This window comes from Durio zibethinus, chromosome 25 (assembly GCF_047325235.1).
Source record: "Durio zibethinus cultivar Kanyao isolate XHJ-2024 chromosome 25, ASM4732523v1, whole genome shotgun sequence".
NCBI classification, from domain to species: domain Eukaryota; kingdom Viridiplantae; phylum Streptophyta; class Magnoliopsida; order Malvales; family Malvaceae; genus Durio; species Durio zibethinus.
Genome location: NC_143186.1, coordinates 10,086,612 through 10,111,011, shown reverse-complemented (window position 1 = coordinate 10,111,011; position 24,400 = coordinate 10,086,612). Strand labels below are relative to the sequence as shown.

At 27.6% G+C, this 24,400-nt stretch overlaps 1 protein-coding gene across 1 annotated transcript; it reads left to right on the top strand.

Moving 5' to 3' along the window:
* Nucleotides 1-22,336: 22,336 nt before the first annotated feature.
* On the top strand, nt 22,337-23,915 carry LOC111276599 (scopoletin 8-hydroxylase-like). The gene is made up of 3 exons (XM_022862348.2): nt 22,337-22,910; nt 23,012-23,357; nt 23,448-23,915. The coding sequence occupies exons 1-3, from the start codon at nt 22,411-22,413 to the stop codon at nt 23,688-23,690; spliced, it is 1,089 nt and encodes a 362-aa protein (XP_022718083.1). The 5' UTR covers nt 22,337-22,410; the 3' UTR covers nt 23,691-23,915.
* The last annotated feature ends 485 nt before the right edge of the window (nt 23,916-24,400 follow it).

The window sequence follows — 24,400 nt, the reverse complement described above, 5'->3', positions numbered from 1 at the left end:
GAATCACACAATGTAATTAATTAATTTCATTTTATTTTTTTTCAAATATTTTTATTTTTATACTTCTTACTATTATTTCTTTGATAAATATCTTTAATGATAGAAATTTTCCTTAATTCTCCAATATTTAGGTGACATTGAAAATTTATCATTCTTAAAAAAACCTTATAATAGTCTTTAAAATAAAGACAACATTTCTTGGTAAAAATAAACATTTGAATTTCTTTCAATATATAGGCAAGATTTTAAAAGTTATTTTTACCCAAAATATTATCTTATTTTTCCTAAAAATATCTCTCTTTGTTTCTTAAAAAAATCATTAATTTTCATTTCACTTTTATTAGTATGATGATGAAAATAAAAATAAAAACAAAATGATACAAATAATCAATTTTATTTCTCATTTTGTGAACATTTTGATTTTATTATTTTTATCATCTTTTTATTTTTTCCTTTCAAAAAAAATTTAATTAAGAAAATAAAAATCTTTTATGTTCAAAAATTTCTTTAATTCTCCAATATCTAGATAGAATTTAAGAAAATTGATCCTTTCATTGAAAAGTTTGCATAAAAATTTTTATTTAAGAAAATAAAAATGATATTTAATAAAAATAAATATTTGAATTCCCTCCAATATCTAAGTAAAATTTTCAAATTATTTTTATTTAAAACTATCATGTATTTTATTTATAAAATCCAATTTTTTAGTCATCCATAATAAATTTATTTTCAAGACTAAAATCACATGTGAAAATAGACAAATAAGTAATAAATAAATTGGTAAGTAAATAGAGAAATGAAATTAAAATATACCTAAAAAAGATTGGGCTAAACCTATAATAGAGCTCAAGACAAAACTAGTGGGTTGATTAGGTATAGATCTGATGGGCTCAAAATCCAAGATGGGATAAGTCGATTCAGGTTGGGTCAGGATCGATCTAGGTTGGTTTTGACTTGATCCTCTTTTTTTTTTCTTTTCATTTCTTTCTTTCTTTCATTTCTTCTTTTTTTCTTCTCCTTCTTTCTTTTTCATCCTTTTTCTCTAAACCAGCTGTTGTTTGCCGCTGGTTTAAGTAAAAAAAAAAAAAACTTTTCAATTCCTTTTTCCTTCTTCTCTTTGTTTTTGACCTTAGTTTTTTTTTTTTTATAAATCTTACTGGATCTTTCTAGATTTGAATTTCAAGCCCACGACTTCTCACCCTTTTTTCGTTGTTCTTTGTCTTTTGATTCTTCTAAAATTGAAGTATGTTGTTTTCCTCATTTTTTTACTACCTTTTCAACATTTTAGATTGCTTAAAAGTCTCTTTGCTGCTTAATTATAGCTTAAAAAACTTGTCTTACAAGCTTAAGGAAACTCCCTTTGGACACATAAAAATCCTTTGACTAAAATTTTTTACTTCTATTTTATGATTTTGGTTTTTATTTTTATTTTTTTTGGTTTTTGGCATTGTGTTCTTCTTTAGGGGATATGGTTAGTTTTGATTTTTTTTTTGTGGCTGTGATTTTCAGTTTTAGGAAACAATAGTTGGGAATTTTGGTTTTTGGTGTGGATAAGTGTCTAGCAAGAATGGAGACCGACTTGGTTTTGGACTTATTGTTCCTTTGTTGTGTTGTTTTTTATTTTTTGCTGTGGCCATTGTTTTTTATTTTCAGTTGCTTATAGTGTGGAGTTTAGGTAGGTTAGTGGAGCTGTGTGTTGGTTCTATGGAATTGAGGATGCTTGGATGTGGTAGGTAGATTGTTTGGTGGTGAGAGTTTGGTTATTAGTAGGAATGGCAAGGAATTAAGGTGGTATTTTTGGTGACTTAGCATGTAGTCTACGAGAAAAAAATGGGGTACTAAAGTTGATGTGTATTGGTGGTTTTGCTATGGCTTTTTTTCTCATTTTTCATCATTTTTTTTGTTCATCTTTAAAAAGAAAAATACGATGCATGGAAAGGTTTTATGGCAAGTGATGATAGAAAAGAAGGATGTAAGGTATAGGGTGGCTAAAAAAATTAGGGTATTAGAGTTGATGTGTATTGGTGATTCTACTATGGCTTCTCTTTCCCCTTTTCATCATTTTTTTACTCATCTTTAAAAGGAAAAATGCGATGCATAGGAAGGTCTAACAACAAGTGATGATAGAAGAGAAGGTTGTAGGGTATAAAGTGGTTAGATGAAGGCTAGTAAAGGTAGGTTGGCTTAGTAAGGGTAAGGTGGCTGGTAGGGGTGGGGTGGTTGTAGGCTAAGTTATATGATATTGAATTTTCAAAATTTAAACTAAAAAGTATTTTGATAATTTTACCTTCAAAGGATAATCTGGTAATTTCACATATTCAAGGTCAAAATCGAAATCGAAATTCAAATCAATTTTACAGCACCAATAGAAAATATTAGACTTTATATAATGCAAACAAACAACTAATTATTTAGGTAAAATCCATTGAATTAATTCTAGTTTATTGATTGCTTTTTGAAAAGTTGACTTGTGAAAAACCAATACAATTGAAAGCATTTGGATAAAATTAGGTGTCAATAGCTATTCCTCTTTATACATTCTGAGAATCAGTAATGATACAAAGATAAAGACAATAATTTTTTATGGACCAATGGCTTAAAGATTTTTTTTTTTTTGTTAACTCATCGCGATAAACTTAAAAATTAACATAAAAACCCCTTTCATTAGAGATTCTACAACTTTTGAAAATAAATCTAAAAACTCCTCTCATCAAAGGCTCTACAACTTTAAAAATAAATCACAATGACTTAGAGATTATACCTAAACGTCTTACAAATCTCTACATTAAAACAAATCCAACTTGCAAGATTTACAAATCTTACCTAGAGTACTTTAAAATTTTCTTATATAAGAAATCTTAAAAATTCTCAACATTTTCCTTTCAAAAAATGCTTTTAAGTAATATCACATCTGTTTTCAAATTTCTATGATAACTTTCTTAGGATTGAGCCCAAAGGTCTTACAAATCTCAATGGATTTTGCTCAAATGACCTATGAATCTTGTCCAAGAGTCTTGTAAACCTTGACACTAAAGTAGATTTAGCTCGAAAGACTTACAAATCTTACTCGAAGGACTAAGAGAATATGTCTGAAGGTCTTATAAATCTTAATGCTAAAATAAATTCATCTTGAAAAACTTATGAATTTTGCCTAGAAGACTTAAAGACTATGCTCGAAGGTCTTAGAAGTTTTGACACCTATGAATGTTCCTCTAAACAAAGGCTTTATAACTTTAAAAATCTAAAATATTATGTCCAAAGGACTTATGAATTGTTCTCATCTTTGTTCAGAGGTCTTAGAAATTATGCCTGGAGGTTTTATGAATCTTAACACCTATAAATACTCCTCTAAATAGAGGTTTCACAAGTTTAAAAAAATTAAAACATTTTGCCTAGAGGACTTATAAATTGTTCTTATCTTTACCTGAAAGGATAAATTTCTCATCTTGATTATTAAAAATTTTTAAAATTTTCTCATATTGAATATCTTAAAAATTCTAAGCATTTTTCTTTTTTAAAAAAGTTACATATTTTACTTAGAGGATTTGGAGACTGTATCTGAATGTCTTATAAATCTCGACATTAAAATATATTCAACTTGAAAAACTTATAAATCTTATCTAAAAGACTTAGATATTATGCTCAGAGGTCTTATAAATCTCAACACTATAAATACTCCTTTAAACAAATGTTCTACAACTTTAAAAATCTCATCATTTTTAATTTGCTAAATCATCTCATCATCAAGGTCAAAGCCAATTTTCAAAATGATTCTCTTGTGAGTTTGAAACTCTTTCTACTTCAAACTTTCTAAACTCCTTACCTTAAAAGCTCGTCACTTTTTATCCTAAGAAATTTTCTCTCAAATCTTTCAATCATCTCAATATTTCATTCTTTAAATTTCACTTTCATTTTTTCTTTTCAATCTCTTTTTTTCAAAAATTTCTTTTTCACGAACATTTTAAATTCTAAAGAGACATTTTCTATTTCATTTTTTTCACAAAGTTTGCAAATTGACGAATGTAGCTATTGATCGAATGATGCAAATGCAAATCCATAAATGCCTATTTCAATTATGTAAATGCAAATGGCCTTATCAATATACAAATACAAATACATTCTACAAAGATGTAAATCTAACCATTAAATTTTATACAAATGCTCACTAGATGATACAAATATATGAATTGAATATGATATAGATGCCCTTTTAATGATGCAAACACAAATATTCTTACCAATGATGAGAATGTTATGCCTTTTACGAATGCATATGTAAAATTTCTTACCATAGATATAGATGCTTAAAAAAAATCCTTCTTCTTGTTTGCAAAATCTTTTTTTTTAATTCTAAATCATTATGTTCTTTTTTCATATTCGAATAATTTTTTAGCCTTTTTCTAAAAGATTTTTCTTTCCATTCCATCCCATTTTTCTCTCATTTCTCCTTTCATTTTCACTTTTATTCACATTTTCAAATACAATCATGTAGCATACATGTGACCAATTCAAGAAAATAAACCACTATGTTCTTGCTACTTAATCATTGAAAAAAAATTTTATGTTAGAAACAAGCATGCCTCCTTTCATGTTTTCTTGCCCTAATATCATATGCACTTATTGCCTTTCCATTGGAAAATGATCTCACTTATTTTGCCAAGATTGGTTTTTTTTTCTTTATAAAAGAAAGGAAAAAAAATTTATATAAAATTTTTTAAAAGCCTAGGTTTTTAGTAAATCATTTTATTTTGTAAACCAAAACTCACTTTGCATTGATGAAAATCTCATCAAGAATAACTTTTCTCTTACACCAAAATCGATCTCTTGGTTATTTACAAAAATACCTAGCAAATGACATAGAATTGACCAACAAAATTACCCTATATAACTAAATTCTATGATCAAAGAAAATGAAATATTTCAAAAATGTGACTTTCAAGTCTCTCGAGAATTGGTGTTCACAATTATGAATGAAACATGTGATCATTTTTTCATAGATTGAACAATCTGTTATATCAAGGTTTTGGTTCATCAAGGAATGCACCACAATTCGAAAAAAAATAAATGATTTTTTTTATCCAGGCTCACTAATAAAGCATGAGTTTTCCTAAAAAACACGTATTCTTTGAAAGGCAAACATGTTTGATACTCTCTTTAGTCTCCAAATGTGATATTTTGAATGATGTCAAAATCAGCTACAAAGGACTTAAGATTTTGAAGGTCATTTAAGAATAGAAGAAGAAGGTTCAAAATTTTAAAGTCAATCCCTTTAATGGATTTTAGACTTTCAGTGCATCAACATTCTTGAAGCTTTCATGCTTTATACTAGCTTATCTTACTTCGTTAAACATCTAAATTGGTTTCAAAGTTTTTAAATTTGCTCAACTATCCTTTTTTAAGGTTTTCAGCCTAAAGCCCTATTTCTTTCTCTCTTTTTTTTTTTCACTTCTGTTGATTATTCCACTATGCACTTTAGAATTTAAATTTCATTCAAAATGAGTTGACAGATCAAATAGGTGCTTGGCAATGAAAAATAAAAAATTCATAAATTTTATGATGATTTTTTAAAAGAAAACTTAATAGCTTAAACATCAATGCTTAATCCAATATGAACTTTTTTAAAGGCATAACGTAGGCCAAGGTTTGAGATTTTTCAAATAAAATGATAGATAGGCATAAACTAAATATTTAAAGGTGATCAAACTAAAGATCATTTTATATCCTATGAAGGATTCCCTTTAGGACATTTGTATTTTCATTTTCCCATACTTACCACTAAATCCTTTTATTCCTTTTGTTTTTTGTTTTTTTTGCTTTTTTCACCTTTTTTTTCTTTTTTTCTATTTTTCTTTTCACTTTTCTCTTTTCTTTGCACATATCCACTTTTGATTGAATGAGTTCAAAACTTTTTGAAAACTCATTTTATTAGACATTTACCCTTTGAAACACAAGATTCTTTTTCTATACTTGGAATAGGACTCCACCATGTATGATTCTTGAATATATCCTTTTTTTGCCCTCCAATGTGGAGGGTGATCCTTGGTCACGATTTATTTAGAATGAAATCATCAAGCTTAAAGGGTAGCAAATAGATAATTTTCATGCTTATGAAAGGATAATGAAAAATTACTATTTTTCATCTCAAACACGATCACTTAAGTTGAAAAGCAGTTCCTTTTAGGATAATATGTTAAAAAAAAGGTTTATCAAAATTTTTCTCTTTTTTTGCAATTTTTAATTTTTTTTTACTCTCTATTTCATTTTCTCATATTCCGACCCTTTTTTATTTCTTTCAAGAACTTTTGGATCTCTTTTTAGATTTTTAAAGTTTTTGTTTGGATTTATTCAAAATTTTCAAGTGTTGGATGTCATAATTCATTTTTTTCCCACAACTCATATATCGATCCACTTTTCCAAAATGCAATTCATGAAATATGCTCCCATTTTAATATGCCACCTCTAATGAACTCATTAAGGATTTTAAATTGTTCGTGTCACTCCATAAATGAAAAGGATTGGTCATAAATCAAGCTATCTCGGGGGTAATAAGTGGTCTTGCTTTTTTAGCCAATGTGTTCTATGACACAGAGCAAAGGTAATTTTTAGGAAAAAATTGAAGGTTTAATGCATTTAAGATCATTTGAAGAGATCTAGGTGGGTTTAGTTTTGGCATATTTGAGATTGTAACATATTCTTGACAAATCAAATAACCAACATTCGGATTCTTTAAAAAAAGTGTCGTGTTTGCCTGATCTTCTAAAAATCCAAAATAAATTTATCTTTTTAAATCGACTCTCTCATTGTTCATTGTTTATAAAAAGATTATCACCCTTTTACATCACAATATGATCAAAGGAAGGCAAGATTCATAAATTTAAGTTCATGCCCCTAATAGGGTTATAGTTGATTAATGAAATTATTCGAGTGGTTTGGGACATGAAAGTATTCGAAAAAAGGTGTGAAGATATTGGATGAGTTTATTTCTAATAGTGGTCATCAATTTCTTCAAGACATTTGTCACTTTTTATATAAAAAAAACATATATTTCTCTTTTCTTTTTAAAAAGGCACATTTTTCTTAAATTTTTGCTTTTTTTTTAATCCTATTTTTCTTTCATGATATTGAAAACTGCTTACATGAGACTTTATTCTCAAACAATTGCAAATTAATTTTTTTTTTTTTAATTTTTCTTAAATAAAAGTTTGACATATGTTATTATTTACCAATCTAATTTAACCATTCAATATGTTATTATTTACATAATCCAAAAATTAAAAACCATTCCTTTTTCAAGAAACAATAATCCACTTTTAAGTGTTTCTAAAACAAAATTATGTACAACACTAAAGAGACCAAAGACAATATGTGATCAACAATTATGCCTTTCAAGTGCATAATATTATTTTTCAACCTAGACTTATTCCCTTTTTAAGAAATAATAATTCACTTTCAAGAGTTTCTAAAACAAAATTAAGTATAACACTAGAGAGACCAAAGATCATATACGATCAACAATTATGCCTTTTACATCCATAATGTTCTTTTTCATCTTGAATTTATTCACTTTGAGGTGTTCAATCCTTTCCCATGTTCAATTTCTTGACATTCTTGCCAAGTTTAGAGGAAAATGAAGTAAAATGGAAGACAACTAGCTCCATCAAACTTTTCATGATCATGATCTGTTCTCATAAGAATTTTAGGATTTTTTCTCTTTGTTACCAATAATGGGGAGCACTCTTTATTCATTAAATGATGGGATGTCATAAGAGAACAATTAAATGAATGCGAGAATGGAATGATATTTCTATGTTGAATTTGTGAATGTATGTGCAACAAAGATGATGCATACTTTTGTAAAATGCGATCCATGTACCATTCAAGTTTGATGAAAATCATATTATTTATCCACATATACACAAAATAACAAGACATATTTACATGAAATGAAGTGTATCTACAATGCAAGTGTGATGAAAATCATATTATTTTCGAAAACACATGTATGAAATGTAATGTCCCAGTGTATGAGTGATGATACTCATTTATGTGAAATGTATTATATGTACAATAAAAACCATGTGAATATATATGCATGAAATACAATGTCCTATTTTATGAAAGATGTTGTGTTTACATAAAATGCAATATGTGCATAATGCAAATTTAGAATCACATCATTTATGAATATATATGCATGAAACACAATGACACACTACTTGAGTAATGGTATGTATTGAATGATGAAATGTATTTATATGAAATGCATTGACATATCATATGCATGACAAAATGTGGTTACACGAAATGTAATGTATGTGCTATGCAAATTTAATGAAATTGACACTACCATTTAGATGTGCATATAATGAAATGTATGTACAACCTTATTATTTTCGAATTTAAAACATTATAAAAATAGAAAAAAGCACATAAAATGACTAGAATTTATAGATTTTTTTTTCATACTTTTGCTTTTGTTATTTGGCCAACGAACAAAAAAATTAGAAAAAAAACCTTTTTTCAAAAAAAATTTATTTTTGTTTTTGTTTTGTTTGTTGGAAAATACAAAAAAAAATCCTTTTTTTAAAAAATATTTTAAAAGGTGCAAATTTTGAATAAACACCAGACGAGTTAAATTGTATGTCAAAAGAAAATTCATTGAAGGAATGTTTTTCTTTTATTTTTATTTTTTCTTTTTTTTCAAAATTTTTATTTTATTTGTATTATTATTCCCCCTAGATACAAATTGTACTAGAATGTTGATTACATGTCCTACTCTGGGTAACTTCTACAACAAAATTAAGCATAGTTCTACCTAGGGCTAATCTCCTAAGGTTCACTATATAACTTAATAAATTTAGCATATTAATAATATACAAAAGTACTTACATATTAAAAAAATAAAAAAAATTTAATACTCATTTAATATGTATTTAATATATATATATTTAAATTGTAATTTATACTACATAACTATATTAATTTTTAGTATCAAATTCAAAATGATAAATTATTAAAGATTAAAGAATAAAATAAAAATCTATATGACTAATATTAATATTTAGATTGCATTTATATTATTAACATAAAAAATAATTTTATAATAATTATTAAATAAGTATCATAATTAAATATTTAAAATAATTTTTATATGATATTAAATAGCTAATTAAGCATCATAATTAAAAGATTAAAAATTAAAATAATCTTTATATGTTTATATTAAATTAAAATAAATATAAAAAGTGTGTTAAACGTATTAAACATATTAAATGTATTTTTATGTAATAAAATTAAATTAAACATATTATTCATATTATGTTACGTGTTAGACGAGTCAATACATATATGACACGAATTACGTCATGTCGACACGAATAAACGTAAAATATGTTTTTTTAAAACATATACAATTTTTTTCATTTTATTTTGGTATCGTATCACTGTATCGTATCTAAAATTGTCAGGTCTATCTCCTCTCCTTCTTCGTATTTTTTTTCCTCAGCTCCAATATGGGATGCATGGGAATGTATGACAGTAAATAATGATAGAAGAGGAGGATGCAGGGTATAGGGTGGTTGTAAGAGAGCTAACAAAGGTAGGGTGGCTGAGTAGGGGTAGAGTCATTGTAGATTGAGCTGCATGGTATTGTATTTTCAAACTTTGAACTCAAGAGTATTTGGGTAATTTTACCTTCAAAGAGTAATCTTGTGATTTCACATATTCAAGGTCAAAATCAGAATCAAAATTCAAATCAATTTTATATCATGACTCAAAAATATCGTATTTTAAATAACGCAGACAAACAACTAATTATTCAAGTAAAATCAATTGAATTAATCCAAGTTTATTGATTGCTCTTTGAAAAGTAGACTTATGAAAAATTAATATACAATCAAAATTGTCTGGATAAAATTAGATGTTAACAATAAATAGAGTTTTGATACATTTAATAGAAACAATATAAAAGACCTAATTGACAATATAAAAGAACAAATTAAAGATAATCTACCTAATCGAGAACATAAAGAATGAAACACTATGAAAGCTAGATCTCACATACTCAGATCAAATGTATCATCAAAATAATAGTAAAGGAACAAAAATCAATTTCATGGTCAGTTTAAAAGAAAAAAACACTACTAACTATAATTCAAATTTGTGAACATCATTGATGCAACCCAACGTATAAAAAAATCGACAAAATTTCAAAAGCTAGTCGTTAACCATTAATGGAAACATCTCCATTCTATGTAATAATGTTTAATCTCAAGTGTGGAATTTCTGTAACTTTATCAATCAATTGTCATTACAACAAGAGGGATTTGACCTTTTGGGACAACCTATTTGGAACAATTCTAAAATGAAGATACGAGGAAAAAAAAAAAGGACAAGAAGAGATCAGATTGAATAATTTGTTTTATAATCAATACCATAATGTTAAAGTTGTCGCCATTCAATCTAAAGTAAGAATTTTGCCAACTTAAAGCTTAAGGTTTTGCCATTTGTCTTTTAATTAGTTTTATGTTTGACTAACTTAAGACTTAATGTTATACTATTTGTCTTTTGATTGAATCTTTCTTTAATTATGTATGCCACTTAGCTCATGTAAGTCTCACATGTGTTTTTTTTTTTTTTTTTTTTTGGTCTTATTTAGTGGTAAAAAACCTTATATTATTTAAATTAATTTTTATGCTTTTTTGTTACTTTTCTTTTTAAAATTTTAAAATTTTTTATATTTTTAAAATAATATGATAAAAATTGATTAGCTGGGCAAAAAGGTTTTAAATATTTAGAAGTGATAAAAAAATAAAATTGATATAATTGATTAATAATAGTTACCTAACTTTCAAAGAAAAAACTACTAAATAAAACATATTAATCAACATAATAAAAAAATTTTAAAATACTATTTTTATTCTCAATACCATAATGTTAAAGTTGTCCCCATTCAATTTAAAAGAAAGAATTTTGTCAACTTAAAGTTTAAGATTTTGTCATTTGTCATTTAATTAGTTTTGTGTTTGACCGACTTAAGGCTTAATGTTATACCATTTGCTTGTTATTGAATCTTTCTTTAATTATGTGTGCCACTTAGCTTATGTAAGTCTTACATGTGTTCTTTTTTTTCTTTTTTCCCTTTCTTTAGTGGTCAAAAATTTTTATTATTTAAATTATTTTTTCTGCTTTTTTGTCATTTTCTTTTTAAAATTTTTTTCATAAAATTGTATAATTTTTTATATTTTTCAAGTAATATGTTAAAAATTGATAAGTTGGATAAAAAAGTTTTGAATATTTAGAAGTGATAAAAATAAAAATAATATAATTGATTAATAATAGTTACCTAACTTTCTGATAAAAAATTGATGGATAAAACATATTAATCAACATAATAAAAAAATTTTAAAATATTATTTTTTCTCAAATTAAATCTCTACATTTTTTTAATTTGGATTGTCTCAAAATTATTTCCATTTCTTTTAACACATACAATTCTAAATTTTAAAATTTTTAAAATTATTTTTTAAACTTTTTAATATTTAAATCTATAGTTTATCAATATTGTAAAAAAGTAAAGAAATAATATTAAAACAATTAAATTCAAAATTTTTTAATCTGCATCTCAAGTTAGATATGAATTTTCAATTCGAAATGAAAAGAGTATCAAATTATATGATATTATAAATAATTTAAAATTTATTTCAGTGCTTTCATATAATAAATACAATTATATAATCTAATATAAACAATTAAAAAACTTATTTTCAGTGACTTCATATAATAAATAGAACCTAATATAAATCATATTATACGTTAATGATTGCTTTCATTTATAACTAAATCGTATAGCTTTCATAAAATAATTTTTTTACATAAAAATTATCAAATATTAATATTTTGATAAATCAATTTTAAAATAATTAGTTCCATTATTACAAAGCCACCTCAAAATTGATTTGGTCCAAAAAAGTTTTTTACGTTTTATTTGTTTTAAATAATTTGAGAACAATTGATTCCATTATCACAAAATTATCCAAAATTTAGTTTGATTCCAATAATTAAAATTTTTACATTTTATATTTATAATCCTTTTTAGTAATGAAAAAAACTCAAATGCAAACATTATTATAAAAAAAAAAATCCATGTAGTCAAAAATGCAAATTGTATTTTTTAATATAATAATTCAAAAAAAATTCTTCTTAATTTTTATGATCATAAATGGGAAATAATAGAAATTATTGTAAATTATAGTTGATTGCAAATAAATTATTTGAATTATCAATCTGTTTTTTTCTTAATTAATATAATTTTACTATTATTATTTAAAAAATATATTTTTTATAATATTTTCTTTCATTTTTATTAACTAATATTATTTATAATATTGCTTGATTTAAAATTATTTTTATGAATAAGAAAAAAAAGCGAGGCTTCATTCTAGTTATTTTAATTTATGTAGATTTTTTCTAATTAGATATCTATTTGCACTTTTTTTTTTCATTGTTTGTCATTAATTGTTCTTATCACTGATGGGGTTAAATGTTAAAAACTGAATTTCAATCGTCAATTTTGATATTTAATTGAGATTCATGTGAAAAATCTAGAGTTTATTAAAAGTTTTTTTTTTTTTTTTCGGTACTAGAATTCATGTGATCCAATTAAAGCCGAGTGTTCAGGTATAATTAAAATGCAAAAACTTTTTCATAGAATTTATGTTTGGTTAATAAACTTTTTTTAATTTCATAACCGTGTCACATTAAGAGATTGATACCTATTTCATTTTTAATTAATTTTTTCATAAAAGTATATATGACCTTACTAACTCTGTTTATTTTAACAATACAAAGAAAATAATATTCAACCAACTTGAAATATTAAACTTCGCTTGCATGATTAAGTGGAATAACATTAATTATATATCATTACAAAAAAAATTAACTTATATCATTAAAAAAAATTAACTAATGTGCATGAGGTTCTTGTGTATGAAACAATATAAAAAAAAATATAGGAGCAATAATTGAAATTTTCATTATAGATAGAGAGGGATCAAATTAATTTTATATCATATTCTCTTTCATATATAGTTATGCTTCTTTGTTTTGACCGTTGCCTTTGAAAAGAGAAAAAAATAAAAAAAAAATTTTCTCTTGTTCTTCTTCAACTCATTTGAAATCAAAATTTCATGGTGATATTAAGGGGATGATGATGATTAGAATAATAAGATAAAAGATTTGTTTGATAAATTCAAAGGTAGACGAAATTAAAAAAAAGTAATGTTGGGCTAAAATTCATGAAGTCAGAGATTTCTTAAAATTAAAAAAGTTTAGAATAAATATTAACTAATAAATAAAGGGTTTTTTGGTCAAGGAATACCAGAAAATATGAAAAGGCTTCATATCTTTTTGATATTAAGTTAGAAGCTAACAAGGATACTAGTAAAGGGCTAAAGGAAACTAGCGGTAAAATGATACAAAGGAGTAGAAAATGGAGTTATCTGGTGCAAGCTGTCAAACCAATTACTAGTCGGCTATAGAAATAGTGGTTACTAAAATAATAACTATCTGTATTATGGATTGTAATTCATGAATTATAAACTATCAAGTATATGCACATTTTTAGGGCATGAATGAGAAACCTAATTTCCTTACTCTCATATCTCTCTTTTCTAGTCTTAATCTTCTTCTCTTCTAGTCTATTTCTTTCTTCTCTTAGTTAGATTAACTCTTGATTAATTCAATAGCATCATTCTATTACAAATTTGGTATCAAAGCCTATTCAATCTACCTTTAATATAGGAAAACCTAATAAATAGCAAACCATAATTGATGGAGCGAAACTGGATGCTCTGCAAGAGTAACTTCGAGTGATACAAGGGCAGCTTGAGGTTCTAATGACTACTGAGTCAATAATTCCAAGGTGATGGGAAAAACAAATGAAGCTTATTGAGTCACAGCTTACTAAAAATCATGAACGTATAAGCTAAGTGCTTGAACTATTGAATCTAAGAAAGGTAATTAAAACTCAACTAGAATTAAAAGAGATGACCAGCAACCAACCATCTGTCCTTATTTCTCAATCTAAAAGGGAAGGTAAGGTGCTTGTCGAAATCATAATAATAGATGATCATGAAAAATATGCTTATAAGCCTAGTGGAGCAGGATTGTTAGCCAATAAACAACATGAAATAAATGGTAGTACCTTTTAATTTAATACTGAATAGTCTAAACATGCTGATTTCATTGCTAGTAGTAGTTCTTCAACTATTATGAATACATTTGCACCTAGACATAAGATTAAGTCGTCAATGTTTGATAGAAACAATCTTAGGGGTTGACTTAAAAAATGCCAAAAATACTTTGCCATATTTTTAATCTCTGATCACTAAAAATTGGAGATAGTTGTTATATACTGAACAAGAAAGGCTAGGGTTTGGTTTGATGGATATCTTATGCAAAAAGAAAGGGGACATGGTCAGAGTTTACTAATGACTTGTGCCAAAGGTTCTGTGACAAAACTTGTTCTAACACAATAGAGAAGTTCAACAAATTGGTTTAAAAAATTACTGTGGATGAATATTAAGAAAGATTTGAAGAGTTAAGACATTATATGTTGCAATATAACCCATACTTGATTGAAGAGTACTTTGTTTCTAGCCTTTATAAGTAGACTATAGGATGATATCAAGCTTAGAGTGAAGGCTAATGAACTTGGAACCCTTGTTGCTGCCTACAGACAAGCCAAACTGCATGAACTATCACTTGAATTTGAAAATAAGAGACACAAGCAGACCATCAAACCTATGTTGACCTCTAATATTGGCCCTTATCCTAAGCCTATACATACTCAACCAAAATCAAACCTACCAACCAATTTCATACCAAATAGATAGTAGCTTATTGAGCAAATTAAGCTACAGAATATGTGTTTTAAGTGTGGCAAGAAGTTTAAGCTAGGCTATATAAGTAGAACAAAACAACTTAATACCATTATTGCTGATGAATCCAATGAGGAAAAGGATAACATGTAGGATGGTGATGGAGAACCAAAAGGACTTAAGGAACAAGACAATTTTAAAAACTTACAAATTTCCATTAATGCTTTTATGGGTAGTGTTAGGCACAGCACCCTTAGGATTGAATGAATGATAAAAAGGAAACCACTTTATATCCTTATTGACAATGGTAACACTCATAGTTTTATCACTTCTAAGTGGGCTCGAGAGGGAATAGAGCTAAAGCAGACTAATCTTTTAGCTATAACAGTAACTAATAAAGAGATTGTACAATAGTGCCAGATGTAAGGAGTTAACCTAGTTAATGTAGGGACATATTTTCTCACATGATTTGGAGTACTATCAATAGGGTGTAGTGACGTGGTTCTTAGGGTTGATTGGATGAAAAGGTATAGTCCCTTGATGTTCAATTTTAATGAGCTATCTATGATTTTTCAAAAAGAAGGTCAGTAAGTGACTTTGAAAGGAAGTAAAAAGCAACTAGATGTTAAGCTCATTACTAGTAAAAAATTACAAAAAATGCTAGTAAGGACCCAAACATAAATGGAAAGATTTATATGATCAATGTAGATTGTATAGAATAAGAGACTCTTCTTAAACTGTAAAAATTGCTCACTACTTATTCTGACATTTTTTAGGAACCAACAAGACTACCACTAGCTTGATCACATGACTATAGTATACCCCTAAAGTAAGGTTCTCAGCCTATAAATTTGAAGCCATATAAGTTTCTTTATCACCAAAAAATTGAAATGGAAAGACAAATTTAAAAAATGTTGTCTTCATCTATTATTCAGACTAGCAAGAGTCCATTTGCTTCACCTTGTCTATTGGTAAGGAAGAAAGATGGTATATAAAGGCTATGTATTGACTACAAGTAACTTATTACAATAACAGTTAAAGACAAGTTTCCAATTCCAGTAGTGGACGACTTAAATGAATTGAAGCGTGCTAGTTACTTTTTCAAGCTTGATTTACGGTCAAGATATTAGCAAATCAGAGTCAAAGTCGAAACATCCCTAAAACAGCCTTCAAGATTCATCAGGGATACTATGAGTTCAAGGTAATGCTATTTGGACTTACTAACACACCTATCACTTTCCAATCATTGATGAATAATATGTTTTCTGAATATCTAAGAAAGTTTGTATTAGTATATTTTGATGATATATTGGTTTATAACATTACTTTGGAGGAACATGTTTTACATTTTAAACTTGTATTTGAGGTGTTAAGACTTCATCGCCTGTTTGCCAAGAAAAGTAAATGTTTTTTTGTTAAAAATAGGTTAAGTATCTTGGTCATATCATTTTAATAGATGGGGTTGCAGCTGATTCTGCTAAGGTAGAAGCAATAATGAATTGGCCACTTTTTAAATATTTGAAATCTCTAAGAGGGTTTCTTGGACTGACTAACTACTACAGAAAATTTGTTAGGGGATATGGAGTGATAAATAAGCCCTTGACACACATGTTAAAAAAAAAATGGATTCCATTTGTCAAGTGCAATAATAACAGCATTTCAACAACTTAAAGAAACAATGAGCAATGCCCTAATACTTGCACTACTAGATTTTTTAAGCCCTTTTACCTAGAAACATATGCTTGTTTTTCAAGTATATAAGCAGTTTTGTCACAAAAAGGAAGGCCTATTGCCCATTTGAGCAAGGCATTAGGTCTTCAACATACTGATTTATCTATCTATGAGAATGAGTATTTAGCTATTTTGATGGCAGTTTCTAAGTGGAGAAACTACCTGAAAGGTGGACCATTCATTATCAAGACTAATCATGAAGCCTTGAAATATCTTTTAGAACAGCAGCTAACTATCACTATTTAGAAAAAAAGGGCTTACTAAGTTATTGGGTTTGAATTATACTATTCAATACAGGAAGGGTAAAACAAATATAATGGCAGATGATCCATCGAGGTGACATGAAAAAGAAAGAGAGCTGCATGTTCTATATTCAAACACTTTTATGCCTAAATGGGTAACTGAAGTGAAATAGAGTTATGAAGGAGATACAACCACTTAAGAGAACATCACAGCTCTTATTATAAATTTTGCAAGTGATTCTGACTACTCTTTTAGTAATGGAGTACTTAAGTACAAAAACAGAGTTTATATTGAAAGTTAGGGTCTGTTGAGAACTCAAGTATTGCAACTACTTTATGATTCACCCCAAAGAGGTCATTTCAGGAATCCAAGCAACCTATTTTAGACTCAAACTCTATTTTTATTAGCTTAAGATGATAAAGAAAGTGCAAGACTATGTGCAATAGTGCGATGTGTGTCAAAGGAATAAAAGTGAGTATGTTGCTTATCTTGGTTTACTACAACCGATTCCAATTCCTACACAAACTTGGGAAGTGATCACCATGAATTTTGTGGAAAGATTGCCCCAATCTCAAAATTCAATTGTATTATGGTCATCATTGACAAATTTATCAAATATGCATATTTCTTGCCTTTTTATCATCCTTCATTGCCTTAGATATGGTTAAGGCATACTTAAGTCAAATTCGTAAACTTCATAGAACTCCAAAAGCTGTTATTTTGGATAAAGATAAACTTTTCACTAGTTTTATGTGGCAAGAATTGATGAAGCTATTAGGTACTTCTTTACAGTTTAGTATAGCCTATCACATAAAGTTAGATGGCCAGTTTGAGAGGTTGAACCAATGCCTTGAGCATTCATACTACCATAAAAATGAGTCTCTTCTAGGCTTTATATAGAGATCCACCTCCTAGATTTTTTTGGAATGCCAATAATGAAGCAATAGTATCAACTGTGGAAGACTTGCTTAAAGAACAAAAAAAATTTAAGTAAGCTACTAGTTGATCGATTAGGAAAAGCTCAATATAAGATAAAGTTTTATGCCGATAAAAACATGACTAATAGGGAGTTTCAGGTGGGGGATATGGTGTATTTGAAACTATAGCCTTACAAGCAGATCTCTCTTGCATTAAGAAAAAATTTAAAACTTTCATCAAGGTATTATGGTCTTTATCTTGTAGTTGCAACGATTGGGAAAGTAGCTTATAAGTTACAGTTACTAGAATTTTAAAAATTGCATCCTATATTTCATGTTAACCTCTTAAAGAAAAATGTCAGCACTAAAGATGTCCTTAGAATAACCCCTATTGAAGTGGGCAAGAATTTTAACCACTAGTATATCCAATTGTTGTACTTGATAAGTGAATACTAAAGAGAAATAACAAGGCTATCACTCAGCTACTAGTGGAGTGGTCTAATCTGGGTCCAAAGAATACTACATGGGAAGATTTCTTAGTTTTTAAATCTCAATTTCCACTTTTTGATCCTTAGGGGCAAGGATGCTCTCAAGGGAAGGGTAATATGATGAAGTTAAAAGCTGACAAAGATACTAGTAAGAGACTAAAAAAAACTGGCAATAAAAATCATGCAAAGGAGTCAAATAGAGTTATTTAGTACAAGTTGTCAAGCCAATGATTAGTCGATTGTAGGAATGGTAATTATTAAAATAATAACTATCTGTATTATGGATTATAATTCATAAATTATAAACTGTAATGTATATGCATATTTTTAAAGTATGAATGGAAACTTAATTTTTTTTCTCATATCTCTTTTTTTTTTTTTGTTTTAATCTTCTTCTTTTTTGATCTATTTTCTTTTTCTTATTTAAATTAACTCTTGATTAATTCAATATCATCATTCTTTTACATTTACGTTGCTGTGCATTGTTGAATTCCACGGACTCTACACAAAACGGATAAAGACATTCCTCGTAGACGTTTCAGCTATGAATAAATTTATAAAAAAGGGAATTTTTTTATTCAACCAATTGGTTTCCACAGAGTACTAATCCATGACCTCTATAAGCCAAAAAAAAACTCTAAAATAAAAAAATTATTATATATTATTTCGAGTCATTTCTTCTGTTTGATAGGATATTTCCAAGTCAAGTTGATAATTAATGGGAAATGACAAAAAAAAAAATTCAAATGTCTGGTTAACGTGTCATATAGATATATATTAATTATATATTTACTATTTTGAATAACTGAATTCAAGTTGCATCAGAAAAACAATTATGCAGCCTCTATTGACTTTTTTTGTGATTGCGATTGTAAAAAAAATAATTTTAATTAATAAAATTAAAATTTTAATAATTTATAAATAAGTCACATCACCATAACTTTATTGAATTTATCTGTCAAGTTACTTTTCTTTGACGTTGGAATCATTATAATTTCAAACACAAGAGGACAAAAATGAAGATGCTCATAAAATCATAAATTTTACGAATTTAGTTTGATACAAGGGGTAGGGAGTTTAGTTTACCATTTCGTAATAAAGGCCGATTTTTCCAAAATCTTTCTCGTTTACCATTTCTTTTGAAAGTTCACATTTGATCGTTTGAAAATGAGTATGAAAAAGACCGAGGATAAAGGAAAACTAAGCTGTTTACATATATTAATTATATATTTACTATTCTTTTTTTTATGAAATAATATTGTACTTTTGACGAATTACTATTAAAAATATTTTTTCCTTGGAAAAAAAGGGGGTGAAGACGGAATGATTTTCAATGGCAGTCGTCAGCTTCAGCAATCGATAAAAGTTATGGGCAAATTGGCAATTTTGGGTCAACCAATCACAGCATATGCGTGGGACAATTGAATGAGTCATTGAGGCTTTGTTCACGCGTTACCAGGCGTTTTCTTCTGGGTAACCTCTGGATGAGGATGATTTGGTTTTTTCTCAACTCTATAATTTCCTTGGATTTTTATGGACGAATAAATTAATTAAGCTTAAGAGTATTGGTAGCATATATATATTTATAGTAATTTAGATACGGAAAAAAATTATATCTAATTATTAACTTAGTCTTACTTATAAAAAATAAAAAAAAAGAAAATTATCTATATCGTTGTTAAATGGCGTTTTTATATATTTACTTAGTGCTTATTTGATTGTAATTAAAAGTATTTATGGATTAAGTTGATTAAGGTTCAATCAACATTTTTAAAAACTTCTTTAAGTTTTGATTATTTAAATCCTTTTATGTTTGTTTAATTTAAATTTATTGTTAAAATGTTTTTATAATAATATTTTAATTTTTTTAAATATATTCAAAATTAAATTTAAATAAAAATAATTATTTACTAATATATATTTTCATGTGCGAAACCAAAGTTTTAAAAAAATCTTGTTTAAAGCCCAACCGACAGACCGAATGGGTCATTCAGCTTGTGAATAGTTATAATTGTCATCTTAATTTTTTTAATAATTAAAAAATGCAATTACCTCAAAAGAAACTATGTACGTATAGTTCTATAAAAATTATGGGTAGTAAGAGATAATTTTTTAATAGAAATTATAATTAAAATAAATAATTTTAAAAATTTATATTGCAAAAAGAAAAAAAAAAAAAAAAACTAATGTACAAGTCAAATAAATAAATCATCACAAAATTGGAAGAAAACTTCACACGTATTGTGAACTTGAACGTAAGACTTGGAAATTTAGGAACATCCTCTTCACCATTGATGGAGACAAAGACGTCATTGACGGCAAGAAATAAGTCTTTTCTCTATACGTCATGAAAAAAAAAAAAAAAAAAAACCATTGTTCTAACATAAATATTAATTGCAACGGCACGTGACAGTTGAAAGTGTTGAGTTTGTTGAACATCTGCTTCACAAAGTTATGTTAACTTTGATATTCCATCCTCCCATATACCGTATCTTAATTTGATTTTGCACAAAATTAAAAAAATTAAGTTCAATTCTGAGTTTGTAACTTTGATTAATTATAAAGATTTTTTTTTTTAATTTCTCTTACTTTGAAACCGAAGAAAAAAAATAGATAATTATGGTTAAAGAGAAAAAAACCAAAATTAAAATGATTTTTCTTTGATTTTTCAAAAGATATATTATTTTGAAACATGTAAAAGTACGAAAATAAGACATATATATGCGACGGATGGCGAATATAACTTTTATTTCCATGCGCTTTCAATGTTAAAGTCTGGATTCTGAAGAATATATTGAATTCAACCAAAGAAACGTATTAGGCAGATTTTGCCTCTTCTCTCTAGCAAGCTTAAGATTTTGTCATACTTAGTAAAATGTTTGAAATCCTAACTACCCCTTCTAAATTTTTATTGACCAATAAGGAACAAAGTAATTTAGAATGTACTATATCATAGTAATTTTTTTTTTTTCCTATAAGATGGCATTTACAAGTAAATTTCTCTCATAATCAACCAATTCTTCATTTAGTTTAACTATTATAGTCAATATATATATATATATAATAAAAATAATCTACTAAAATTATTAATATTTTGAATATTTTAAAATTAAATAAAAATTTTTATTAATATAGAATAATATCTGAAGCCGAGCAAATCAAATCTAAACTTAAAAATTTTACCTAAAGCCCAATCCGGCCTTTAACATGGCGAGCTGCCTAATTCGTGAACAAGTCTAGCACTATTATGATATTTCCATATATAATTTCACTATTAACACATTAAAAAAAAAGGTTGTCCCACTGCCTAATTAGGTGGTAGAGAAAAGATGGAGAGCTGTGTCATTTTGAAATGAAAAGGGTTTTCTGCATAATCCATGAACACAACTACAATGGAAAATCAACACATGAGATTGAAAGGTCTTTTTGCTAATAAATCTTTTAGAAGTTACATCGATCTTACTTTTCAACGTTAAATTTCCATTTTGAGGATAAAATTCAAATAAGGATGGGTCAGAATTTCCATTTTGTCATGTTATGCCTATACATGAAATCAATATTGTTATCCTGCATGTTGCTGTTTGTCTTAATCAAACATCGTAAATACCAAGTAAATGCCGAGTAATATGTTTTGAATTGTGAATTTTAGACCAAATATGTTATTGGTCAAAATTGGTAGTAGCTGGAAATCCATTTTAGATGGCTAAATTTTTTCAAACGTTTTTTTTTTTTTTTTTATAAAATAAGTTGCAGTTTAAAATTTAAAAAAAAGATTGCAAATGTCAGAATTTGAATTTCAAAAGAGAATAATTGGATGAATCAATTGATTTAAATTTAGGTTCAATTTTTTTAAATATTGCATGAATTAATTGATTTAAATTTAGATTCAAATGTTTACATAAACAAGTAACTGAGAATCAAATGTGAAAAAACTGAAAATTGTCATATTCAAACGCCCCTAATGTCATCTTGCTCAAAAGTCCAAAACCATTTATCACTAATGTCAAATGATAATTTTTATTTTAGTGGTTGGTGATCAATCCATTCACTATAAATAGAGCCCATCCCTTTTGTTGATGCACCACAACTTCTTATCAATCAAACCCTGTCGGCATACAAGAGAAACATACAACAGCCTTACATTACACCCAAATGGCTCCAAGTTTTGATAATGGCAGCTCACTCTTCAACTTTGTTGTCCGAGATGGAAATGGCGTCAAAGGAATGGTGGACTCGGGCATATCAAAGGTGCCCGAGGCTTACATTCAACCACCGGTAGAGCAGATTGATAAGAAAAATGCAAGCAAATGTGAGATGCCACCGATTGATTTGTCGAGGCTTGTTGGACCTGACCATGATAAAGTTGCCAAGGAAATTGTTAGAGCAGCTGAGACTCTTGGCTTCTTCCAAGTTGTCAACCATGGAGTGCCTGTTGATCTACTAGAGTCACTTAAGGATACTGCACATAACTTCTTCGGCCTGCCCGCTGAAAGAAAGGCTGTTTATCGTACAGAATCTAGTCCAACTCCATTAGTGAAGTATGGTACAAGTTTTGTTCCTGCGAAAGAGAAAGCATTGGAATGGAAAGACTATATCAGCATGGTATACACCAATGATGCCGAAGTTCTTCAACATTGGCCTATAGAGTGCAGGTGAAACATTTATTCTTTTTGATCTTTTTCTTTGTTTTTTTTCGAAACAAGCCAATCGACTAGTACAATCAATTGATTTTTTTACCTTATTCTTCTTATAGGGAAGTGGCACTTGAGTATTTGAAGACATCGCTTGACATGGTGAAGAAATTGCTTGAAGTTTTGATGGAAAACCTTGGAGTCAAACTAGATGACTCAAAGATTGATTCACTTATTGGCAACAAGACCGTCAATATGAACTACTATCCAACATGTCCTAATCCAGAGCTCACAGTTGGTGTAGGGCGTCACTCTGATATGGGCACCCTCACCGTCTTGTTACAAGATGGGATTGGAGGTTTGTATGTTAAAGTTCCAGACGATGCAGATATTGATAAAAAAGGAGAATGGGTAGAGATCCCTCCTGTTCCCGGTGCTTTGGTCATCAATGTCGGCGATATGTTGCAGGTTCTAATCAAAATTTGAATAAGGGTCTTTTTTTAATGAAAAATAATCATGCAAATACAATGTTTTTAATGAATTTGTGTTTGTCTACAGATATTAAGCAATGGAAAGTACAAAAGTGCAGAGCATAGAGTTCGCACGACAAGCACAAAATCAAGGGTGTCAATACCAATATTTACAATTCCAAAACCAACGGAGAAGATTGCACCCCTACCTCAATTGGTAGAGAAAGATGGAATTGCTCGTTATAAAGAGTTTGTTCTTGCAGATTATATGAACAACTTTTTCGGAAATCCACATGATGGCAAAAAGTCCCTTGATTTTGCAAGGATTTAATTCTACTTGATGGAGAATAATTTATATGCCTAAATGTAATTTTGATTTTAGTTTATCTTTTGCTGGTTCTTAAAATATTTCACTCATGTTGCATTTTGAAATAAAAGAAAATTAATGTACACACTCCCATCACAGAAATTATCTGGTTATGGATTTTCTAATAGATTGTGTAAAATTTATCTACTTCTATAAATAAAATTCAAATTAATCATAATGTTATCTTTAGATCGTTTAGGAAGTTTGGTTTATTTTTGGGTCTTATGTTTTGGATGTATTTCAAAAAAGTTAGAGATTTATTTTGTCTCTAGCTCTTATTGTTCAACTAAACTATATATTATATACTTCCCTGGCCTTGAAAAAAATAGCATGTATTTTTTTTATTATTTTAATGTGTTTTTTTAAGACCGCTTTTAACGCAGGAAGAAACCTTCTTTCCATTTGTTTAATTTGGTTTTCAATGTTGTATATAGCGGACTCTAGACAAAAGGCATCCCCTGGACATTTCTGCTAAATTTGTATATAAAAAGCAACATTCTAGAAACACATAGTCAACCATTGATTTCCAAAATTCTTTTCAACATTGATTCTTGACCGCCATATAAGAAAAAATTTGAAAAAACTGACTATATATTTTTCATGTAAATTTAATATACTCCTTACAGTACCTCAAGATCTCTAACATTTGGATAAATGGGTTTTATCCTTATCCT

Bases quoted from the DNA above. Each gene is read 5' to 3' on its own strand.
- LOC111276599 (XM_022862348.2), top strand. From the start codon at position 22,411: ATGGCTCCAAGTTTTGATAATGGCAGCTCACTCTTCAACTTTGTTGTC. The intron at 22,911-23,011 runs GTGAAACATTTA...TTCTTCTTATAG, and splicing joins CATTGGCCTATAGAGTGCAG to GGAAGTGGCACTTGAGTATT. The intron at 23,358-23,447 runs GTTCTAATCAAA...GTTTGTCTACAG, and splicing joins ATGTCGGCGATATGTTGCAG to ATATTAAGCAATGGAAAGTA.